Below are 19178 nucleotides of genomic sequence, written 5' to 3'. Positions count from 1 at the left end.
TCTTACTGTTAAATTCAATTGATGAGAAAAAAAGCTTATTTTTTTGCACCTTTAGTTTAATTGTTCCTTAATTTTGTCTCTGTCATTTCAATAATATTTTTTAAGAAGTTTTTAAATTGTTTTATTTTTCAGAGACAGGCCTGTTTAATATATTTTCTAAAAGAAGGTTCAGTTTAACAAGTAGAAACAAAAGAAATACATAAAAAAATAGTTTACTTGGTAAAATTTGCGTTTCAGTTAAATTTTCAATTTTTATTCCAAATATCGTGATACATATCGAATCGTGAACATTATATCGTGATACACATCGTATCGTGAGCTGAGTGTATCGTTACACCCCTAATCGTGATAATTGAACATGATTGGAGGGGAAATAAATTATATATTTAAAATCTCTGAACATAACAAAATTAAACAATGATAAGGCAACAATAATAGTGTAGGCTATTTATAGTGGCAGAAATATATTTTTGGACAGGCCTTGTCAAATTGGGATGGCACTTTCTCTAATAAAAAAAAATAGCACTTAAATTATTTCATTTTTAACAATCAATTAAATTACACAGCGGTTTTATATCAAAATTTGATATTGATATAATATATACTACATTTTGATGGTGAAATATAACCCTTTAAGCAATGGCTGTAATTTGTTTCAGTATTCAAACATTAAATAACGAATGTAGCAGGTAAAATTAAAAACAAATATTAAACAAAACATATATAGCAGGATATGAAGCATAAAAAGAACTATAATATTTAGCAAAACGCTGCTCTTTTATCTTTGTATTTTTATAATTTTATCATTGTAATTTAATTTTTTTTTGTCTTAATAATTAAAGGGTCACGAAACACCAAAACACATTTTTTGAGCTGTTGACAGTCGTATATGTGTCCCACACTGCTAAAAACACTATTAGGACACCTATATTTCACTAAAAAGTGTAAATTGGTTGTTTTTGCGTTATTTCAAGCAAATTTGTACTTCCTGTTTGAAACGAATTTTTGAAGCTGCGTCACGGTCATGACATAATAGCGTGTATTCCAGCGTGCAGACTGGGCGTCTGTGCCAGAGTGAGTCTTATTACGTCTTACAGTGTGATACATTAATGCATGAGTAAGGCTTGGTTCAAACCAATCAGCGCGCTCTACTGTGCAACTTCATTAATATTCCTTTGTGTCACCGTGCTTACACCACAAAGACGCCACGTTGTGTTGGCAAAACAAGCGTGAAGTGTTGCTTTTATAGTTTGCTGCCATTAAGTATCGTTTTCATTTTCTCTCTGTGAGAGCTTATCTGGATCACTTGTGGATTACAGTGTACGCGACGCTCGACAACAATAACTTACGTGACTAAGGAGGAACATTGTTTACCTGAGAGCTGTTCTCATCTGCAAACGCTGAAATCTGGATTCGCTTGTAGTATTCTCTCCATATAGACGCGGCTCTAGTTGCTGGTGATTGTCCTGTCTCTACAGATTTGGTAAGTGAGCGAACAGTGCTCTTTTTTTATTCAGTTTGTTCGTATCGAATTAAGTTAACTATTGCACTGAGTGCTGAAATGTTAGCACCGCATTTTGTGACCGGAATAACACACGCGGCTTTCTGACACTACCTGCCGTGTGCATCTAAGTTTCCGGGAAATGCGGAGGTTTTTTTTTCTCTCATTCGTCGTGCGGTATCAAACATTGCATGAAAAATACACGCTTAGATCAGTTCCTCGAATCAAATATCTCGTTTGTCGCGAGAGGCATGAATGAATTCCCTGAATGAAAGAGCCAAACTGCAGTTAAAGTCCACCATTTAATAATTTGGCAAATAATTCGACTACAGATGTCCATGTAGGTTAAACACCATCACTTTCTCCTGTCTGTGTGTGTGTGTATTTTGACTCTGAAACTCGCGCGTGCACAAATAGACACTCCCACACCATCCCACTTTAGTTCCTCCGACACTCCCCCCTAAACAGAGCTGGACACGCCCACTTTTCTGACTTTTTCCAAAGTAGAGGTGTGAAAACACCCTGCTGAAACGAGGGGGTTTCATGGCCCTTTAACTAACAAGATAAATTCCTAGATAAATAAATTCCTGCTTGATGTTTTAGAAAATATTTTGCACAGCTGCCCAGTATATATTAAAGATCACAGAGAACAAAAAAACGAAAACACAGAAACATGTTACATGCCCCCATAAATGTCAAACTTATGTATACCTGAATCACATAATGGCCCATAGCTGAAATTATGAAAAAAGCCCATTTTATTTTTATAAAACATTTGTCAAAACCTAGTGATATTTTTTGAGCAAAAGCAATACCGACATTCAAGAATCCATATATTTTTTTAATTAATTAATTTATTTAACTAGTTTATTGGTGGTTATTTAGGCTATAATATAAATCATACAAGTACCTTGTACAGCTACAGTGCCACTCTGTAAAGCTTTCAAGCAAAGTCCAAAAACAACTAAAGGAAGATTTGTCTTTACCGAAGACGTGGACGGCCGACATTACAACACGCCGTAACCCTCCTTCGTAGTCTTGCTGGTAATAAATGAACAAGCCGTCTGGGCTTTGAATTAAAAGTCCAGTTATTTCCTCGTTGTTCAAAGAGTCTGCAAGTTTGTGTATTTCATGGATATAGCGATGTTGTTGTGTAATTTGGACATCGATGATGTTAAGTGTGTCTTTATTCACTTTAAAGCCTGATTTATACTTCTGCGTCAAGTGACCGGCGTAACCCACGGCGCAGGCAACGCGCGTGGCTGTGCATTTATACTTCTGCGCGCTGTCTCTGTTGGTCTGCATTAACGCTTCCGAAACGCTAGTTGGCATTGAGGTGTAAATCTTCCTCTGTGTCGAGTTTCTTCGCTGCTTTTTTGCGTTTCCTGAAAACTTCCTGGAAGTACAAGTGACTCAAACTCGCTCATTTTGAGGCAGGAACCGGCGGACGTGCATCAACTTTAACTATGAGGTAAACACAGAACGAAACTTTCCATCCGAAGCTCCTTCAAGGGACTCCACACTTGTAAACAATCGCTCGCTTGCTGCGACGTGTAGTTACATTTTTTGAGAGGTGCATTTCAGTGACGGCGACGGCCACGGCGAAGGGCTATGCATACGTTTGCGTATGCGGCGTTTGACGCAGAAGTATAAATCAGCCTACTCAATGAAAGTCTTTCAAAAAACAAAAAAGTTATTCAGCGGTGCATGTAGTCACTGGTAAAGTTCTCTCAGAGAGTTTTGTGCTATCAAATACAGCGCTGCATGCAATAAACACACACTCAGTCTGGCGAATTAAAGGTCTCATTGCCCAGGATTTTAATCAAATTAATCAAACTCTAGCCATGAATAAAACAATAGGCTATTTTATTATTTTTAAAATTATAGATGAAGCATTAGTAATTATATTATACATGGGTAATTGTATACAAGTCAATGAAATAATAACTTTAATAAATAAAATATCTTCATGAGAATGTGATGAGTTATTCACTTCTCTGCCAGAGAGTGCTCTATGGTTTTAAAACCCTTTTCAAACTGTATCGTTTAGACCTGGATAATTTTTTATATTAAATGTAGTGTTCTTTACTTGTGGATGTCTGATGACTAGCATGGTTCCGCTGAGCCAGCTGTGGTAGCTTGGCAACGTCAACACACAGAATCTGTCGGCACAGTTCAGCATGGTTGTCTGACCGTGCCGAGAATTTCGTGCCGAAACGGTTTGTAATTGTGCCGCGCCGTTCCAGGCTCAGTGGAGAAACAACCGTAACCGTACCAAAGTGTTCTTAGAACGGTTCGGCATGATGGTGGAAAAGCGGCTAATGATATTTGTTTTTGTTTTATTACAAAAAATATGTGTTAATAATTTGGAAATCATTGCAGTACTTTAACAAGAAAGCAGTAATTTAAGCCTAACAGAAATATCCCAGTTTATTTATTTGTTAATTTATTTATTTATTTTTCCCTTTTATTTATTTTTTCTTTTTTTTCCCCATTTTCCCTGAATCCTTCCCACTCCCTCCCCAAATCAGCAACAATTTCCTGCGGCTGTGTGTGCTGAAGGTCACGCAGCTGAGTGAAAAACACTTGGAGAAGATCCTGAATGTGGATGAGTTTGTCAAAAGAGTGTTTTCTGTCATCCACAGCAATGACCCTGTGGCCCGAGCAATCACCCTCAGGTACTTCCATATATATATATGCACACTGTGCACACTGTGTGAATGTTTATAATGTACAGTTGAAGTCAGAATCATTAGCCTTTAAATTTTCTCTTTTTTTTTTTAAATAGTTCCCAAATGATGTTTAACAGAGACAGGACATTTTCACAATATGTCTGATAATATATGTTCTTCTGGAGAAAGCCTTATTAGTTTTATATCAGCTAGAATGAGTAGTTTTATTTTTTAAACCATTTTAAGTTAACCTAATAAACCTAGTTAAGCCTTTAAATGTCACTTTAAGCTGTATAAAAGTTTCTTGAAAAATATTTAGTAAAATATTATTTCCTGTCATCATGGCAAAGATAAAATAAATAATTTATTAGAAATTAGTTATTTAAACTATTATGTTTAGAAATGTGCTGAAACAATCTTCTCTCCATTAAAAAGAAATTGGGGAAAAAAATAAACAGGGGCGCTAAAAAAAAATCTGCTCTCCGTTAAACCGAAATTAGGGGAAAAAATAAACCAGGGCTAATAATTCAAGGAGGCTAATAATTCTGACTTCAACTGTATATATGCCAACACACACATTAACATAACTATAAAAGACATTTTTAAATAAATATGAAAAAATATTTACATATATGTTTGTTTTTATAATAATGTTATATATACACATATTTCCTGTAAATATAACTTTGCGCACACTGTGTGTCTATTCATTATGTATGTATGTAAATGCACTCTCAAATATGACTATGAAAAAAGCATTTTTATATAGCATTTTAAAAAATATTAGCATAACACATAACATAACACATGTAAGTATATATATGTATATATATATATATATATATATATATATATATATATATATATATATATATATATATATATATATATATATATATATATATATATTAGTGCTGTCAATCTATTAAAAAAATTAATTAATTAATTGCACTTTTTTTTGAAAATTAATCGCGATTAATCACATTTAAAAGACTGAAACTTTTAATTTTGGCTATTCAAATGTAAAATTAATGTAAACGCAAGACAAAAACTATTTAAATTCAAAATATAATTGTTTATTAGAATTTTTGTTTAACTTGTAACACAGATTTCTTCATGTAAAAAACATACCCACAATAAACCATCAAGATCCTGGCTTGACAGCCATAATTATTACAGAAATAAAAACACAAGCATGTTAATGCTATTTGAATTTCAAAATGCCAATAACAAACAAAAATTATTTCCATGTTAGATTCTAAGTGCACTGCAAAAAATGCCAAAATAGGCATTGCAGATATGGAAATTGGAAAATTATAATAACAATAAAGTATTGAATACAAGCAATTGTACTCATTGTAAAGTTGTATTGCTGTGAGTTGAGAACATTAATTATAAAGCAGAAACAAATTTTCTTAGTCCTCCTTTACATTCATCCAGTTTCTAAGATAGTCCAGTCCAGACATCCCAAGTCTCCTGGAAGTTGCTGGAGCATTCGCAAATGCACAGAGACTCCAGGATGGCCACAAATGAATGATAATCTCCCAGAAATCTGCCAAATGATTATATACAGTTGAAGTCAGAATTATTAGCCCCCCTTTGAATTTTTTTCTTATTAAAATATTTCCCAAATGTTGTTTAACAGAGCAAAGAAATGTTCACAGTATGTCAGATAATATTTTTTTTCTTCTGGAGAAAGTCTTATTTGTTTTATTTCGGCTAGAATAAAAGCAGTTATTAATTTTTTTAAAGCCATTTTAAGGTCAAAATTATTAGCCCTTTAAGCTATAATTGTTTCCGATAGTCTACAGAACAAACCATCAGTATACAATAACTTGGCTAATTACCCTAACCTGCCTAGTTAACCTAATTACCCTAGTTAAGCCATTAAATGTCACTTTAAGCTGTATAGAAGTGTCTTGAAAAATATGTAGTCTAATATTATTTACTCTCATCATGGCAAAGATAAAATAAATATGTTATTAGAGATGAGTTATTAAAACTATTATGTTTAGAAATGTGTTGTAAAAATCTTCTTTCCGTTCAACAGAAAAAAAAAGCAAAAAAAAAAAAAAGCAGGAGCTGATAATTCAGGGGAGCTAATAATTCAGGCGTGCTAATAATTCTGACTTCAACTGTAAATGTGCTGTATTCTGACCAACCTGCTCCCTTGGTCGCAAACCTAGTTGTGATTTTGCTGCATTTTTCTGCTTTTATGGCCAGGGCTTTTCCTCTCTGCTCCTCCTTTCTGTTTACGTTCCGTGTTTTTCCATGACTGAAGTTGTAGCTAGTATCAGTTCTAGACTAATATTAATGAGGCAGTACGTCGCTGAAATGATTAGACCTTATGGTGATCGCTATCGCCTGATTCGTGGTTTGAGGTGTCCATCAAGCTGCAAGCAGCCTATGGCATGTCGAGGTGAGGTAATCGACAGCACGGTATTCAAATGCGTTAACTCACTAATTTTGATAGCACTAATATATATATATATATATATATATATATATATATATATATATATATATATATATATATATATATATATATATATATATATATATTTAGGGATGTGCGGAGCAGCCGGTATTTGTATTTGTTGAGGGGGGAAAAGTATTTGTATTTGTATTCGAGTAAAATTCAAAATGGCGCAAAAATATATATTTTTTCTATTACACTTCTAATTTACGTTATAGTGAAAGTATTGTTTAATTATACCCATTATATAAATTATAGATATGCAATATTGGTTGTTGTTTTTGAAGATGTGACAAGAAATTTTATTATGTTATTAGAAAATAACATAGAAGCCATTATCTCATCCATGGTTAAACCAACAACTAATAAAATACCATTGTGAATATTATGAACCCCACCACCACCACCGTTCTTGTTAAAGGACACTGAATAGACAGAATAAAAACAAATAATATTTAAAAAAACTGTTCTTCTTCTGAAAGAACTTCTTTCCAATGCACAGAATTCCAAAAACTAAGATTAGCTAAATAAATCTAAATAAAACCCTGCCTGTGGGATCTGGCAGAACAAAAGTATTCTATATCATACTAAAAGATACAGCCCTGATATTGTCATCTGCCTGCCACAAAAAAGACACAAAGTTTTTTTTTTTTTTTTTTTTACTTTTTTATGTTTGAAACTGACTTGCTGGGGTAGAATGTGGCTGTGTTGATGATTTGGTGCTTGTGGAGGATTGATAAACCCCAGATTGATAAAGGGACTAAGCCGAAAAGAAAATGAATGATTATGCATAGAAGATGTTGACAGATGTTTAATATCTCTGCCTCTGCTGATTTCACTTTTGCACACATTATACAGTATCACTTTGTTTTATCTGCAACACCACTGACTGTAAAATGCTTCCACAAAGAACATGAAGTTTTATTTTTTTTACTGGTGGAGGACCAAGAAATGGCTCAGCAGCACTCTCACTCTTTTGCATTGGGCCCAAATGTATTTGAGGAGTTTCAAGTTAATAAAAAGTGATGGGAAGCTATGCTAAGGTTAACTAGCCTATAGCATATATGTTGCTGTCTGCAAAAGACAGTTATTTAGACGTAACGTTACCATATAACTCCCATAAGTGCATACTATTCGACACAACAGCAAAAGCATCGTTTTAACCTTTATAAACGAACGTTAACGTTACTCTGTCAACAGTCTATTGTCTAAATTACCGCGCTAACAGAGCTAACGTTTCGTAAACAGAGAGCACCCGATTGCAAACTTCAAAAATGCAGCGTCATGAAAAATCCCGAACAAACTCCGCTACAAGTTTATAAACTGCATCTGGAACCCAATTAAGGTACAAAAATCTATTCAACAAAAATAGTGATGCAGAGAAGTATTTTTTTTTCGCTCAGCCGAGCCTTCTCTGTCTCCTGCTGTGGAGAAGCTTGTGCCAGAGACCTTTTACCTCCGCCCCGCCCTCCGACTGAGCGTCTCTCTCTCTCTCTCTCTCTCTCTCTCTCTCTCTCTCTCTCTCTCTCACTCACGCACTGTGATCTCAGGAGGAAACGCAGCTTTTTGATATAATGCTTTTCTTGCTCCCGAATACAAATAATTTTTCAAGTATTTGTTCGAAATAAGTATTCGTAAAAACACGCTATTCGTGCCTTTCCGAATGCCGTATTCGGGTTCGGCTCCACCCTTATATATATATATATATATTACTTTTTTAATTAATTCCCAAATGATGTTTAACAGAGCAAGGACATTTTCACAGTATGTCTGATAATATTTTGTCTTCTGGTCTTTTTTGACTAGAATTAAAGCAGTTTTTATTTTTTTAAAAACCATTTTTGGGACAAAATTATTAGCCCCTTTAAGCAAAATTTTTTTTGATCGTCTACAGAACAAACCATTGTTATAGAAAAACTTGCCTAATTACCCTAACCTGCCTAGTTTAACTTATTAACCTAGTTAAGCCGTTAAATGTCAGTTTAAGCTGTATAGAAGTGTTTCTATAATTACTGTCATCATGGCAAAGATAAAATAAATCAGTTATTAGAAATAAGTTTTTAAAACTATTATGTTTAGAAATGTGCTAAAACAATCTTCTCTCCATTACAAAGAAATTGGGGAAAAAAAATAAATAGGGGCGCTAATAATTCAAGGGGGCTAATAAGTCTGACTTCAACTGTATGTATGTATTTTTATATATATATATATTTTATATATATATATATATATATATATATATATATATATATATATATATATATATATATATATATATATATATATATATATATATATATTAATTGTTTATATATTAATTGTATATATATTAATAAAATTAATTGTTTCTTTGGTGCCCCGCGATGCAGATGCAGACAATTCGGTATCGGTTCAGTAATAATCATAACCGGTTATTATGTACTGACGTCATTTATCTCCTATGCGCTCTGTCCCGAAGGAGGCGAGCGCGAGTATTTACAACACTCAGCCAACTCAGGGCCGGTCCGTGGCATAGGCACCATAGGCAAATGCTGAGGGCGCTGTATATCCAGGCGGGCGCCAGAAATGAGCGCGGTTAAGTTGGTTTTGTATTCGATATTCTTGACACACATTCAGTTACAGACGGCAATAACTCAAAAACCTCTTACCCTAAAAAGATCTAAAGTGTGTTTCATACAAAAAGACAAAGCTAGTTATGTTTCACAGCTGTCTTTCTTTTTTTTTCGCTCCACACTACGAGCACTGCTCCGTTTAAGCCCTCGCAATATGTGTTTAGCCGGGATAGCTCGCGCTGAGAGGAGCTCTCATCAAGGGACTGTCGGAAAAGTGCTTCTTTTTTTTTTTTGGTTTTTCTGCTCCGCTCTTCGCGAGCTCTCCCTGTTGCGAGGGCTTAAGTGTGTGTGTGTGCGTGTGTGTGTGTTTGTTTCTTTGGTGCTGTCTATGTTTGTGTTTGAATGAGAGACAGTGTGGTGCTGTGTGTCTGTGTGTTTATACAGACAGCTTGTTATAGCCTCCCCTCTAAAATATAACACTGTATATGGAAAGCATCGTCAATGCACCGTGATGCACCGAAATATCGAACTAAACCGAATCGAAGGCATTATAATCGTAACCGAACCGTGAGACCAGTATAGGTTCACACCTCTAATATATATATATATATATATATATATATATATATATATATATATATATATATATATATATATATATATATATATATTGTATATATTGAAATATACTTATGTATGTATATGTATTATGTATATATGTAAATGCACACGCAAAAAATGAATATGAAAAACGTTTTTGAAAAGGTATAATATATAAATATTATAAAATAATATATATTATAACTATATATTATAACATATTTTTATAATGGATAAATATGTGAAAAAATATTTTATATAAATATATACAAAAAGTACATGTATGTGTTTATATAAACACAATAAATTTACAAATAACTCACAATAAGATGTAAATGCACACATGCATAATTTAAACAGTACTACTTGATAGCATTTCTGTTTTATCAAAATATTTATTTTGTTTTACAATAGTTGATTTTTTTGTTATCATATTCATACACTAGAGAACATCTTCATTCAGAAAATGTGTTAAGGGAAATGTTTAAAAAGGTGTGAATAAAAAGAAGGAATTTTAGAATATTTATCATTGATTAAACAGCTTGTATGATTTTTTTATCAGCGTTGTTAGTATAGTATATTATCAGTTAGTTAGTTAGTATTTTTTTTTGTGTGCAATGAATGATTATTATAATACAGTTATGATTGTCAGTTATATAGTAAATATTTTGTACAATAAATGTAACAGTCCTGCTAAAATTGCATTACAATAAATAAATAAATATTCATACAATTTATTTATTTTTTTACTACTAGCAATTCGATTGTACACATGTTGTCTGTGTATTTATATGTTTTTTTTGTTTTTGTTTTTGTTTTTTTTTTCCATTTCCACAGAATGCTGGGAAGTTTAGCTTCCATCATTCCAGAGAGAAAGAACGCTCACCACAGCATCCGCCAAAGCCTGGACTCTCATGATAATGTTGAAGTAGAAGCTGCTATTTTTGCAGCCGCTAGCTTCTCATCACACTCCAAGTAAATATTCACAATGACAGACAGCTTGATAGGCTTTTAACTTACCAAAGTGGCCAACTTTTTTTCACCATTTGTTTTGTCATGCATACACTACCTGTCATTAATCCCAGTTGTAAGAGCAACAAATATTACCTTGACTTCCAGTTGATCATTTGTAAAAGTGGCAGAAGTTAGATTTTCCCATGAATCATCTGTTGAACTGCATCCTAATCATCCCAAATACTGCAGAAGACCTAATGGAACCTTCATGGGCCCAAGATTCTTACAGAAATCAGTCAATCTTGGTGAAGGAAAAATCATGGTTTTCGGTAACATTCAGTATGGGGGCGTGCAAGAGATCTGCTGAGTGGATGACAACATCAACAACCTGAGGTATTAAGACATTTGTGTACCCCATTACATTACAAACCACAGGAGAGGGCAAAATCTTCAGCAGGATAGTGCTCCATCTCATACGTCAGCCTCCTCACCAAAGTTCCTAAAGTAAACAAGGTCAAAGTGCTCCAGGATTGGCCAGCCCAGTCACCAGACATGAACTTTATTGAGCATGTCTGGGGTAAGATGGAGGAGGCATTGACAATGAATCTAAAGAGTCTTGATGAACTCTGGGAGTCCTGCAAGAAAGCTTTCTTCGACATCCCAGATGACTATATTAATAAGTTGTTTGAATCATTGCAGAGATGTATGGATGCAGTCCTCCAAGCTCAGGCGAGTCATACACATTCTTTTTCCACTGCAGCATGGCTTTATATTCTATACTGTACATTATTTCTGTTAAGTGACAAGACTTTTGTGTAAGCAAAGTCAGACCTTACTGTCCTAATAAAATAATTAAAAATCAAGGCATGATTAAATTTAATTTTGGTAAAATAAGCGTAATCTAGAGGCATTTGCCTTTCATATAGACCACTTCTGAAATCAAATGATCATCTAGAAGTCAATTTATTATGTGTTGTTCCTAAAACTTGGATAGGCGACAAGACTTTTGTCAGGTAGTAAGTCTAACTTTAATATTAGAAACTGGCCTGAGGAATAATTAGAATTTTAACCAGTTAATGATTGTTTTTCTTTTTTCTTCTTTTTCCTTCAGAGATTTTGCAGCAGGAATTTGCAACAAGATTAGTGAGATGATTCAAGGTATGTATAATCTTCTTGTAAATGATCTTCATATGAGTAATTTGTCTGTAGTCTGACTGTGTGCGTGCATGTGTGTGTGACCACAGGACTGGACACTCCAGTAGAGCTAAAGCTGAAGTTGATCCCGATGCTGCAGCACATGCACCATGATGCCAGCCTGGCGTCGTGCAGCAGAGAGTTACTGCAGGAGCTGGTGTCCTCGTACCCATCCACATCCATGCTGATCGTCACACTGCACACCTTTACCCAGCTGGCCACATCTTCACTCGTTGACATACCGGAGCAGGTCAGAAAACTGCTGTCTCATACAGACTAGTGTCAAAAGTGACTGACTTCTATACAGTGTAAAAATAGAATGGATTGTTCGTTCCTTCATGTGTTCCTTCGATCGTTTGTGTATTTGTTCCTTTCTTCCTTCCATCCCTTGTTTGTTTGTTCCTTCCTTCATTCCTTCATTTGTTCATTTGTTTCTTCCTCCATCCGTTCATTCCTTCCTTCCTTCCTTCCTTCCTTCCTTTGGTCGTTCGTTCTATCACTCGTTTGTTCGTTCGTTTCTTCTTTTGTTCCTTCCTTCGTTCTTTCATTCCTTCATTCGTTCGGTCGTTCATTCCTTCGTTCGCTTGGTTGTTTGTTCGTTGGTTTATTCTTTCCTTCATTGGTTTCTTTGTTCTTTTGTTCATTCCTACCTTCATTCTTTCCTTCATTCCTTCCTTCGTACGTTCGTTCCTTCCTTCCTTCCTTCCTTCCTTTTTTCCTTCCTTCATTTGTTCCTTCCTTCGTTCGTTCATTCCTTCCCTCCAAAGAGGGAAATTGCTGATATGGCTTTTACATGCACATTAACAACTAGTTCAGTTGTTTCAAAATTTCATTTGTTAAATTTTTATTACTTTTAATATACATAACAACATAACATATTCAGTGTGTCCATAAGGCCTTAAAAAGTCTTAGAATGTCATAAATTTAAAAAACTAAATTTTAAAATACTTAAATATAGTGTATATAAATATACTAAAATATAGTGTTGTAGGTCTTAAATAATTTCAGACAGGTAATTTTTTTAATTTTCAATGTCCAAGTAAAGCTACCTCACGCAGGCTCGTTATTATCAATATTAATATTCCGATCAAACTGAATACAATCTTACATCAACAACACATGGCAAGCAACTTGTGATAAGAACAAATAATCATATAAAATTACAAACAACCCAACTAGTTGTTTAGCAAGTTTGCATCTCTGCTATTATGTTTACACAAGTAATATTTTTCCTTATGCGATTTAAACCAAAATACACAATGACACTTTATAAAACATATCTACAATGAAAAGGAGCATAGTTACTTACTAACTTATAAACGCACAGCAATGCCACACAAAGAAAGGACGGACTTTGAAGAAATGAACAATGTGAGGAGAGATCCATTATAGTGCACAGGACAAGTGTGAACAAGTTCCGCCCACTCATGCAGGCAGCTCTGTACAATTACCTAATTTATCGGCTTAAATATATTGGCCTAATTTTGACATTGGATCGATAATGATAATCTTAAAAATAGCATGTATCAGCCGATAATGATATGACAACCGATATATTGTGCATCCCTAACTTATACTGCAGCCCCAAAGGTTTGTGGCCAGTGTGATTTCCAAAAAAGTTCTGTCCGAATGCATTAAATTGTTCAAAAGTGAGAGTTAATATTGTACCAAAATTATTCTGTTTTAAAAAAAAGTCTGTTCTTTAAAAAAATGTATAAAAATTAAGAGTAGATTGCTCAATATTGATGATGTTTTGTAATGTTAGATAGTGTTAGTTAAGTATCAAATCAGGAACATTCTCTGAATGATCACTTATGTAAACATTACAGTTTACATTGTAAAAATATAATAATAATAAATATGTCATTATATTTGTATGTTATTTTCTGTTAGACCCAATTCTACCTCTCATTTTCTGCGTTCACGTGAAGGTGTAGGGGTGTCTCAATCCTCTTTAGCTTGAAGGCGTAGGGCTAAGACAGCCCTTGAAAGTGAGATTTTTCAGGACAGGACCACACTCGAAACCAAGGGGTAAGAAAACTTCCCAGAATACACCATCTACAATGGCAGTATGGCTACATATGGAAGCAAAGAGATGGACATACTAGTAATTTTTTTTATCATTAATACAAATTTTTTACAACAAACAAGCGTATGTTTTAAAGGGCACGTAGGTTACCCCTTTTTCAGATTTATTATAAATCAGTTGTGTCTCCAGAATGTGTCTGTAAAGTTTCAGCTTAAAACACCCATCAGATTTTTTATTATACCTTTTATAAGATTCGGTGTCATACATTTTTGCACTGGTTGGCAGTTTTGCTGTACTGCACCTTTAGGGTTAGTCCTCCCCGCCCATCATTTCTACGTGCCTTTTTGCGTGCCTTAATCTCCTGCCTCGGCTGTGTCAGACAACAAACAGACATAAAGGAAGCAGATCTCACGTAGCGTTTGTGAGAAATACTACAGTAAGAACTTTACAACTGGCCGCATTTCCATTGTCGGGCCAGTGCGAGCCAGGGCTTTTATCGGGCTGGGCTGGGCCAATCGCACGGGAGGTTGAGCAGTGAGGTCACGTTTCCACTGTTGGGCTAGTAGCTCGCTGCGCGTCATGCAAACCCCGCCCCCAGAAAGTCCCCCAAATCAAATGTCACACAAGCCGCCCACTTCAGCAGGAATCAGGCAGATAAAGCACACCATCACGAAATCATTAAAATGAAGACAACTGAACCAAACAAATGACACGTTACTGTACAGCAGTACATGATATGTCTATACGCACAGACCTGTGTGTTTTCATTCATCATATTCATTTACTCGCCAACCGACTGTTGGCATCTAAATAGAGTGGTCTCGCCAGCTCAGGGAGCGCACCATCCATAACACCACAGAAATTCTTCGTTAATAACTCTGTAGAAAATGTATTTTATAACATTCTGATTTAGATAGATGCTGTCATTTTTAGCCCAAATGCTTCAGAGAGACTTGAAACATATAATTTTTTCCCTATAAGCTATATGACTCTTAATAGGTGATTCCCCTTTATTTAAAGATGTTGCATATTATATCTTAAGGAAAGTATTAAGTATTTCAGCACATGAAAGCAAGTAATAAAATATAGCCCAAATTTTGTTGCGCTAGGCAGCTATTCACTAATAAAGCTCTTCATGTATTTAAGAAAGAAAGATAGCCTAGCCTACAGAAAAAAAAGGTCGCCTATAGTTTCAGCTTTCACTCACCCAAAAAATGCTCTGTTTGCAGGATTTGATTAATATCATCGTATCCAAATACTTTATAAATAATATTTTAAACCTCCTCCAGTGTTGTTTGTTGTTAGACAATTGTATTGTTTTTAGACAATATCTAAAATCTTTTTTTCAGAGATGCCTTTTTAAAATGAAAGTTTGATATGGCTTTAAAACGGTTTGATTAGTGTATTGTATACACCTAAATTGGTTTAGCTTTTGTTAGTTTTACATTGGTTTATTTATTTAATGCGATTTTATTATATCCTATATTTGTAATTCTTCAAATTATTTTAATATAGTTTAGGCTATTTTATCAATATATGGCACTATTGTTTTGAGTCTACAAAACACGAAATTTGTAAAGTTGTATGTCTTTCTGTTGTGTTCATATTGTGTATTATCTCCAAATCAAAACAAAAAGAAAAAAGCTGAGCAGCATCAAAAGAGCTGTGGAGGGAGCGCTCTTTTGCTCGGTCTCGCACACACATACAGGCATCTAAACGTGCACAAACACACCTTTTAAACTTGACAAAAACTCTCGAAAACCTTTACTGTGTATGCGTTGTTGAAACATCAAGGAGGAGGCAGCAAAGAATGTCACTTATAAATTAAAACTTTATTATTTTATGCAACTGCCTTACATTTAAAAGGGAAACATAAGGGCGATCATAAGCAAAAAGATTCCAGCCTATAAGGCTAGATGTTTTCTTTCCCTTATTTATTTGTTTGGCGCATGTACTCGTGTGCGATTGGAAAACTGTGTCCGCACTCCGCCTCTCCTTTCACTCCGCCGTGAAGCCCCAGCTGGCCCTTTTTGGCCCAAGGTATTCGGCGGGCTGAAAAAGGCCGGTCGATGGCCCCAAGAAAGCCCCGCTTTGGCCCGATTACACCCGGGAAGTGACAGTGGAAACTCGACTGGCCTTGGCTCGCCCTGGCTTGCTCGCTTTAGGCGCGATAGTGGAAACGCGGCTAATTAGTATTTGATGCATTTTTTGTGTTAAGTTACAATGATGAGTCACACACAATGTCGTTACAAAGTTCACGCGCACACACACATACACACATACCCAGCACGGACACGATACGCACATACATACAGACAGCACGTTTAGCTTTGCACTCTTTTTGCACGCAAATGTGACAGGATACAGTCTAATCTTCACTGCTGTATGGATATCTGTTATGTTAATGTACAAAATAAACCTGATTTAACATCCACAAACCGGGATTGAGGCATCTTCTTTTATAATTGTTCTGACACGCGGCTGTGCTGATGAAGTGAATCTGAAGTAGATCGCTGTAATTCATTACACACATGCACTGTTTTAAAACATTTTAAACTTGTGAAACTCACTCTTGATCACATTTGATCACGATTGATGATCCTAGTAAACTGAACAGACCTTTTATTTCCGTTTGCGCATGTCCTGTATTGTTTATATGATTATACACGTGACTACTTGACTACATGTTACGCAGCTTTCAATCAATTCGGTGGGCGGAGGGACCGCACTCCTACGTCAAGTTGCGGTCAGTCTGAAAACCGCTTCAATTGGTCGGGTGTTTTTATGTTGTTAAATTTAAAAAAAAAGGTCTCTGTGTGTTTATATCACCCCAATATGACCGCCTCTACACTATACGTGTACCTACACATATTTCTGCCCAAACAGCTTGAAAAGTAGATTTTTCACCATAGATGCCCTTTAACATATTCATAACCACATTTGTGTTTTACCTTCATCCTTAAATTAAACGCTAAAATAAAAACTGCTAAATTTTGCTACCTATAATTCCTAAAAAGAAGTCCTGTATAGTAGTCTCACAACATAATTTCACATCTGACACTCGATGACACTCAAATACCCTGTCAGAATTGTCTAGTGGCTGGAAATGAGCTTTTTACGGTGTCTGCTATAATGTTAATGTTGATTTCATGCGTTTACATAGATGAACATGGCCATGGTTTAAATACACAATACAGTTACAATCTTATTGCCACATTACATCATTATGATAACATAATATATCTCTTCAGTGATTTCATGAAGATAAATACCAAAAAATAAAGCAACTGGAATAACTATAGCAGTCGTGATCGTTGATCTCATGAAGTAAGAGATCACAATGACGTATGATGACGTGTGCAGGTGTTTTAGTGTTTTAGTGCAGGGTAATTTTGAAGGGGTAGGGTTACAAAAATAGAATTGGGATTGGGCCTTACTGTGAATATAATAAACCACTTTTTATTTTTATTTATTATTTTTTTAAAGCTAAAATTAGTTTACTAGTTTACAATGTTAGCTATCGTGGTTAAAAACTAAACAAATATGAAAAATACAGCTAATAGTTTCATCTGTTGCTGTTATTTAAAGGATTTGAGCTAATGAGAGCTAATAACAGTTGCATTTTTAATAAGGTCTGTTAAATAAGATAAATGCATACTGTAACGAGACATTTCTTGTTAATATTAGTTTATGTATTAAGCGGCAGTAACTAACACTGTTGTTTTGTTTGAGTGTAGGTCATCCAAACTGTACTTAGGGACGTTTGATCCTCATTTTCTGGTTTGTTTGATAAGTGTGCTTTGAATTGAGCCCAGACACAGTTCAGTTGGCTGGCCCTGGCCCGGTTGGAAGAGGTGTGCCAGAGCACACCTCTTTTTTTTTTTTTTGAAAAAGCAACGTTAAATGCAATGTTAAAATGTTTTTCTTGTTTAATTTTCATCAACTTTTCCTCTTTCTCTCTCTCTCTCTCTCTCTCTCTCTCTCTCTCTCTCTCTCTCTCTCTCTCTCTCTCTCTCTCAAGTTCAAGTTGCTTTATTGACATTATTTAAATAAGATACATGAATTTACATTAACCATTTCTTATGGTGTGTAGGGTGTATACATATTTTGCAGCTGGTCTAGATGTCAATTTGTCCTCTCCAAGTACATTGTAAAGTTTTTCTGAGTCATTTAAATAAAAAAAAATCAATTGATCAATGTTTCAAATTGGGGGAAAAAATTTTCTCTAGTCGTGGTGTATTTGGGGCAAAACAGAAGGAAGTGTGTTTCATACACTTTCAAGTGTGTTCCTCTATTTAGTTTGTGTCACACTGTTTACATAATCTCTGTTCTTTAGGAGTCCAGGATATTTTATGTCTGCCTTTTTCTATTTCTAAGTCATGATCACAGAGGCGGTATTTAGAAAGAATGTGCTTCTCTTTTAATTGTTTTAATGATAAATAATTTGTTAACTGTGGGGTTTTGTTTAGGGCCGGATAACAACTCACTCTCTCTCTCTCTCTCTCTCTCTCTCTCTCTCTCTCTCTCTCTCTCTCTCTCTCTCTCTCTCTCTCTCTCTCTCTCTTCTCTCTCTCTCTCTCTCTCTCTCTCTCTCTCTCTCTCTCTCTCTCTCTCTCTCTCTCTCTCTCTCTCTCTCTCTCTCTCAAATTCAAATTCAAAGAGCTTTATTGGCATGACTGTAAAACAAATCACAATGTTGCCAAAGCAATAACAAAATACAGAACATTCATATAGATAAAAGAAATATAAGTAATAATAAACAAACACATATACATATCGTTATATTATACATATATGTTGTCACAATAAACAAGTTAATAAAAAAAAAGATTAACAAAAGTATATAATAATAAATGGTAAGGACAGAGAGCTTTAATAAGGGATGAGGGGGTTCAGCCTTTTTCTCTCATATGGTGGCATGAGGACACGTACTGTGCTGCTAGGTGGAGACACTTTTCATTTTCTCCCAAAATATAATGGAGTTTCTCCGTATTTGTGGCGTGCTGGAATTGTGGTAGAATCAGAGACATTTGTGTGAAGTAAGCTTCTCTGATGCTCTGATATTTGCTGCATTGAGTGAGGAAATGCAGCTCATCCTCCACAACTCCAGCAGGGCAGTGTGGACACAGTCTGAGCTCTGGGCTCCTCCAGCTGCGCTTGTGTCGGCCCGTCTCCACACTCAGACTGTGTCCACTCAGAC

The 19178-nt window shown here is 35.1% G+C and overlaps 1 protein-coding gene across 2 annotated transcripts in view; it reads left to right on the top strand.

The window, feature by feature from the left end:
• Window positions 1-19178, top strand: part of ints7 (integrator complex subunit 7) — a 122736-nt gene that overhangs the window by 3809 nt on the left and 99749 nt on the right. For both annotated transcript variants that reach the window (XM_021468353.2, NM_173267.1), the window contains exons 3-6: window positions 4033-4179; window positions 10639-10776; window positions 11867-11913; window positions 12000-12199. In XM_021468353.2, the coding sequence (XP_021324028.1) occupies window positions 4033-4179; window positions 10639-10776; window positions 11867-11913; window positions 12000-12199 (532 nt within the window). The remainder of the gene's footprint in view (window positions 1-4032; window positions 4180-10638; window positions 10777-11866; window positions 11914-11999; window positions 12200-19178) is intronic.

The sequence above is a fragment of the Danio rerio genome, chromosome 20 (assembly GCF_049306965.1).
Source record: "Danio rerio strain Tuebingen ecotype United States chromosome 20, GRCz12tu, whole genome shotgun sequence".
Classification (NCBI taxonomy): Eukaryota; Metazoa; Chordata; class Actinopteri; order Cypriniformes; family Danionidae; genus Danio; species Danio rerio.
The sequence above is the reverse complement of the archived record's forward strand: the minus strand, read 5'-3'. Positions and strand labels throughout refer to the sequence as shown.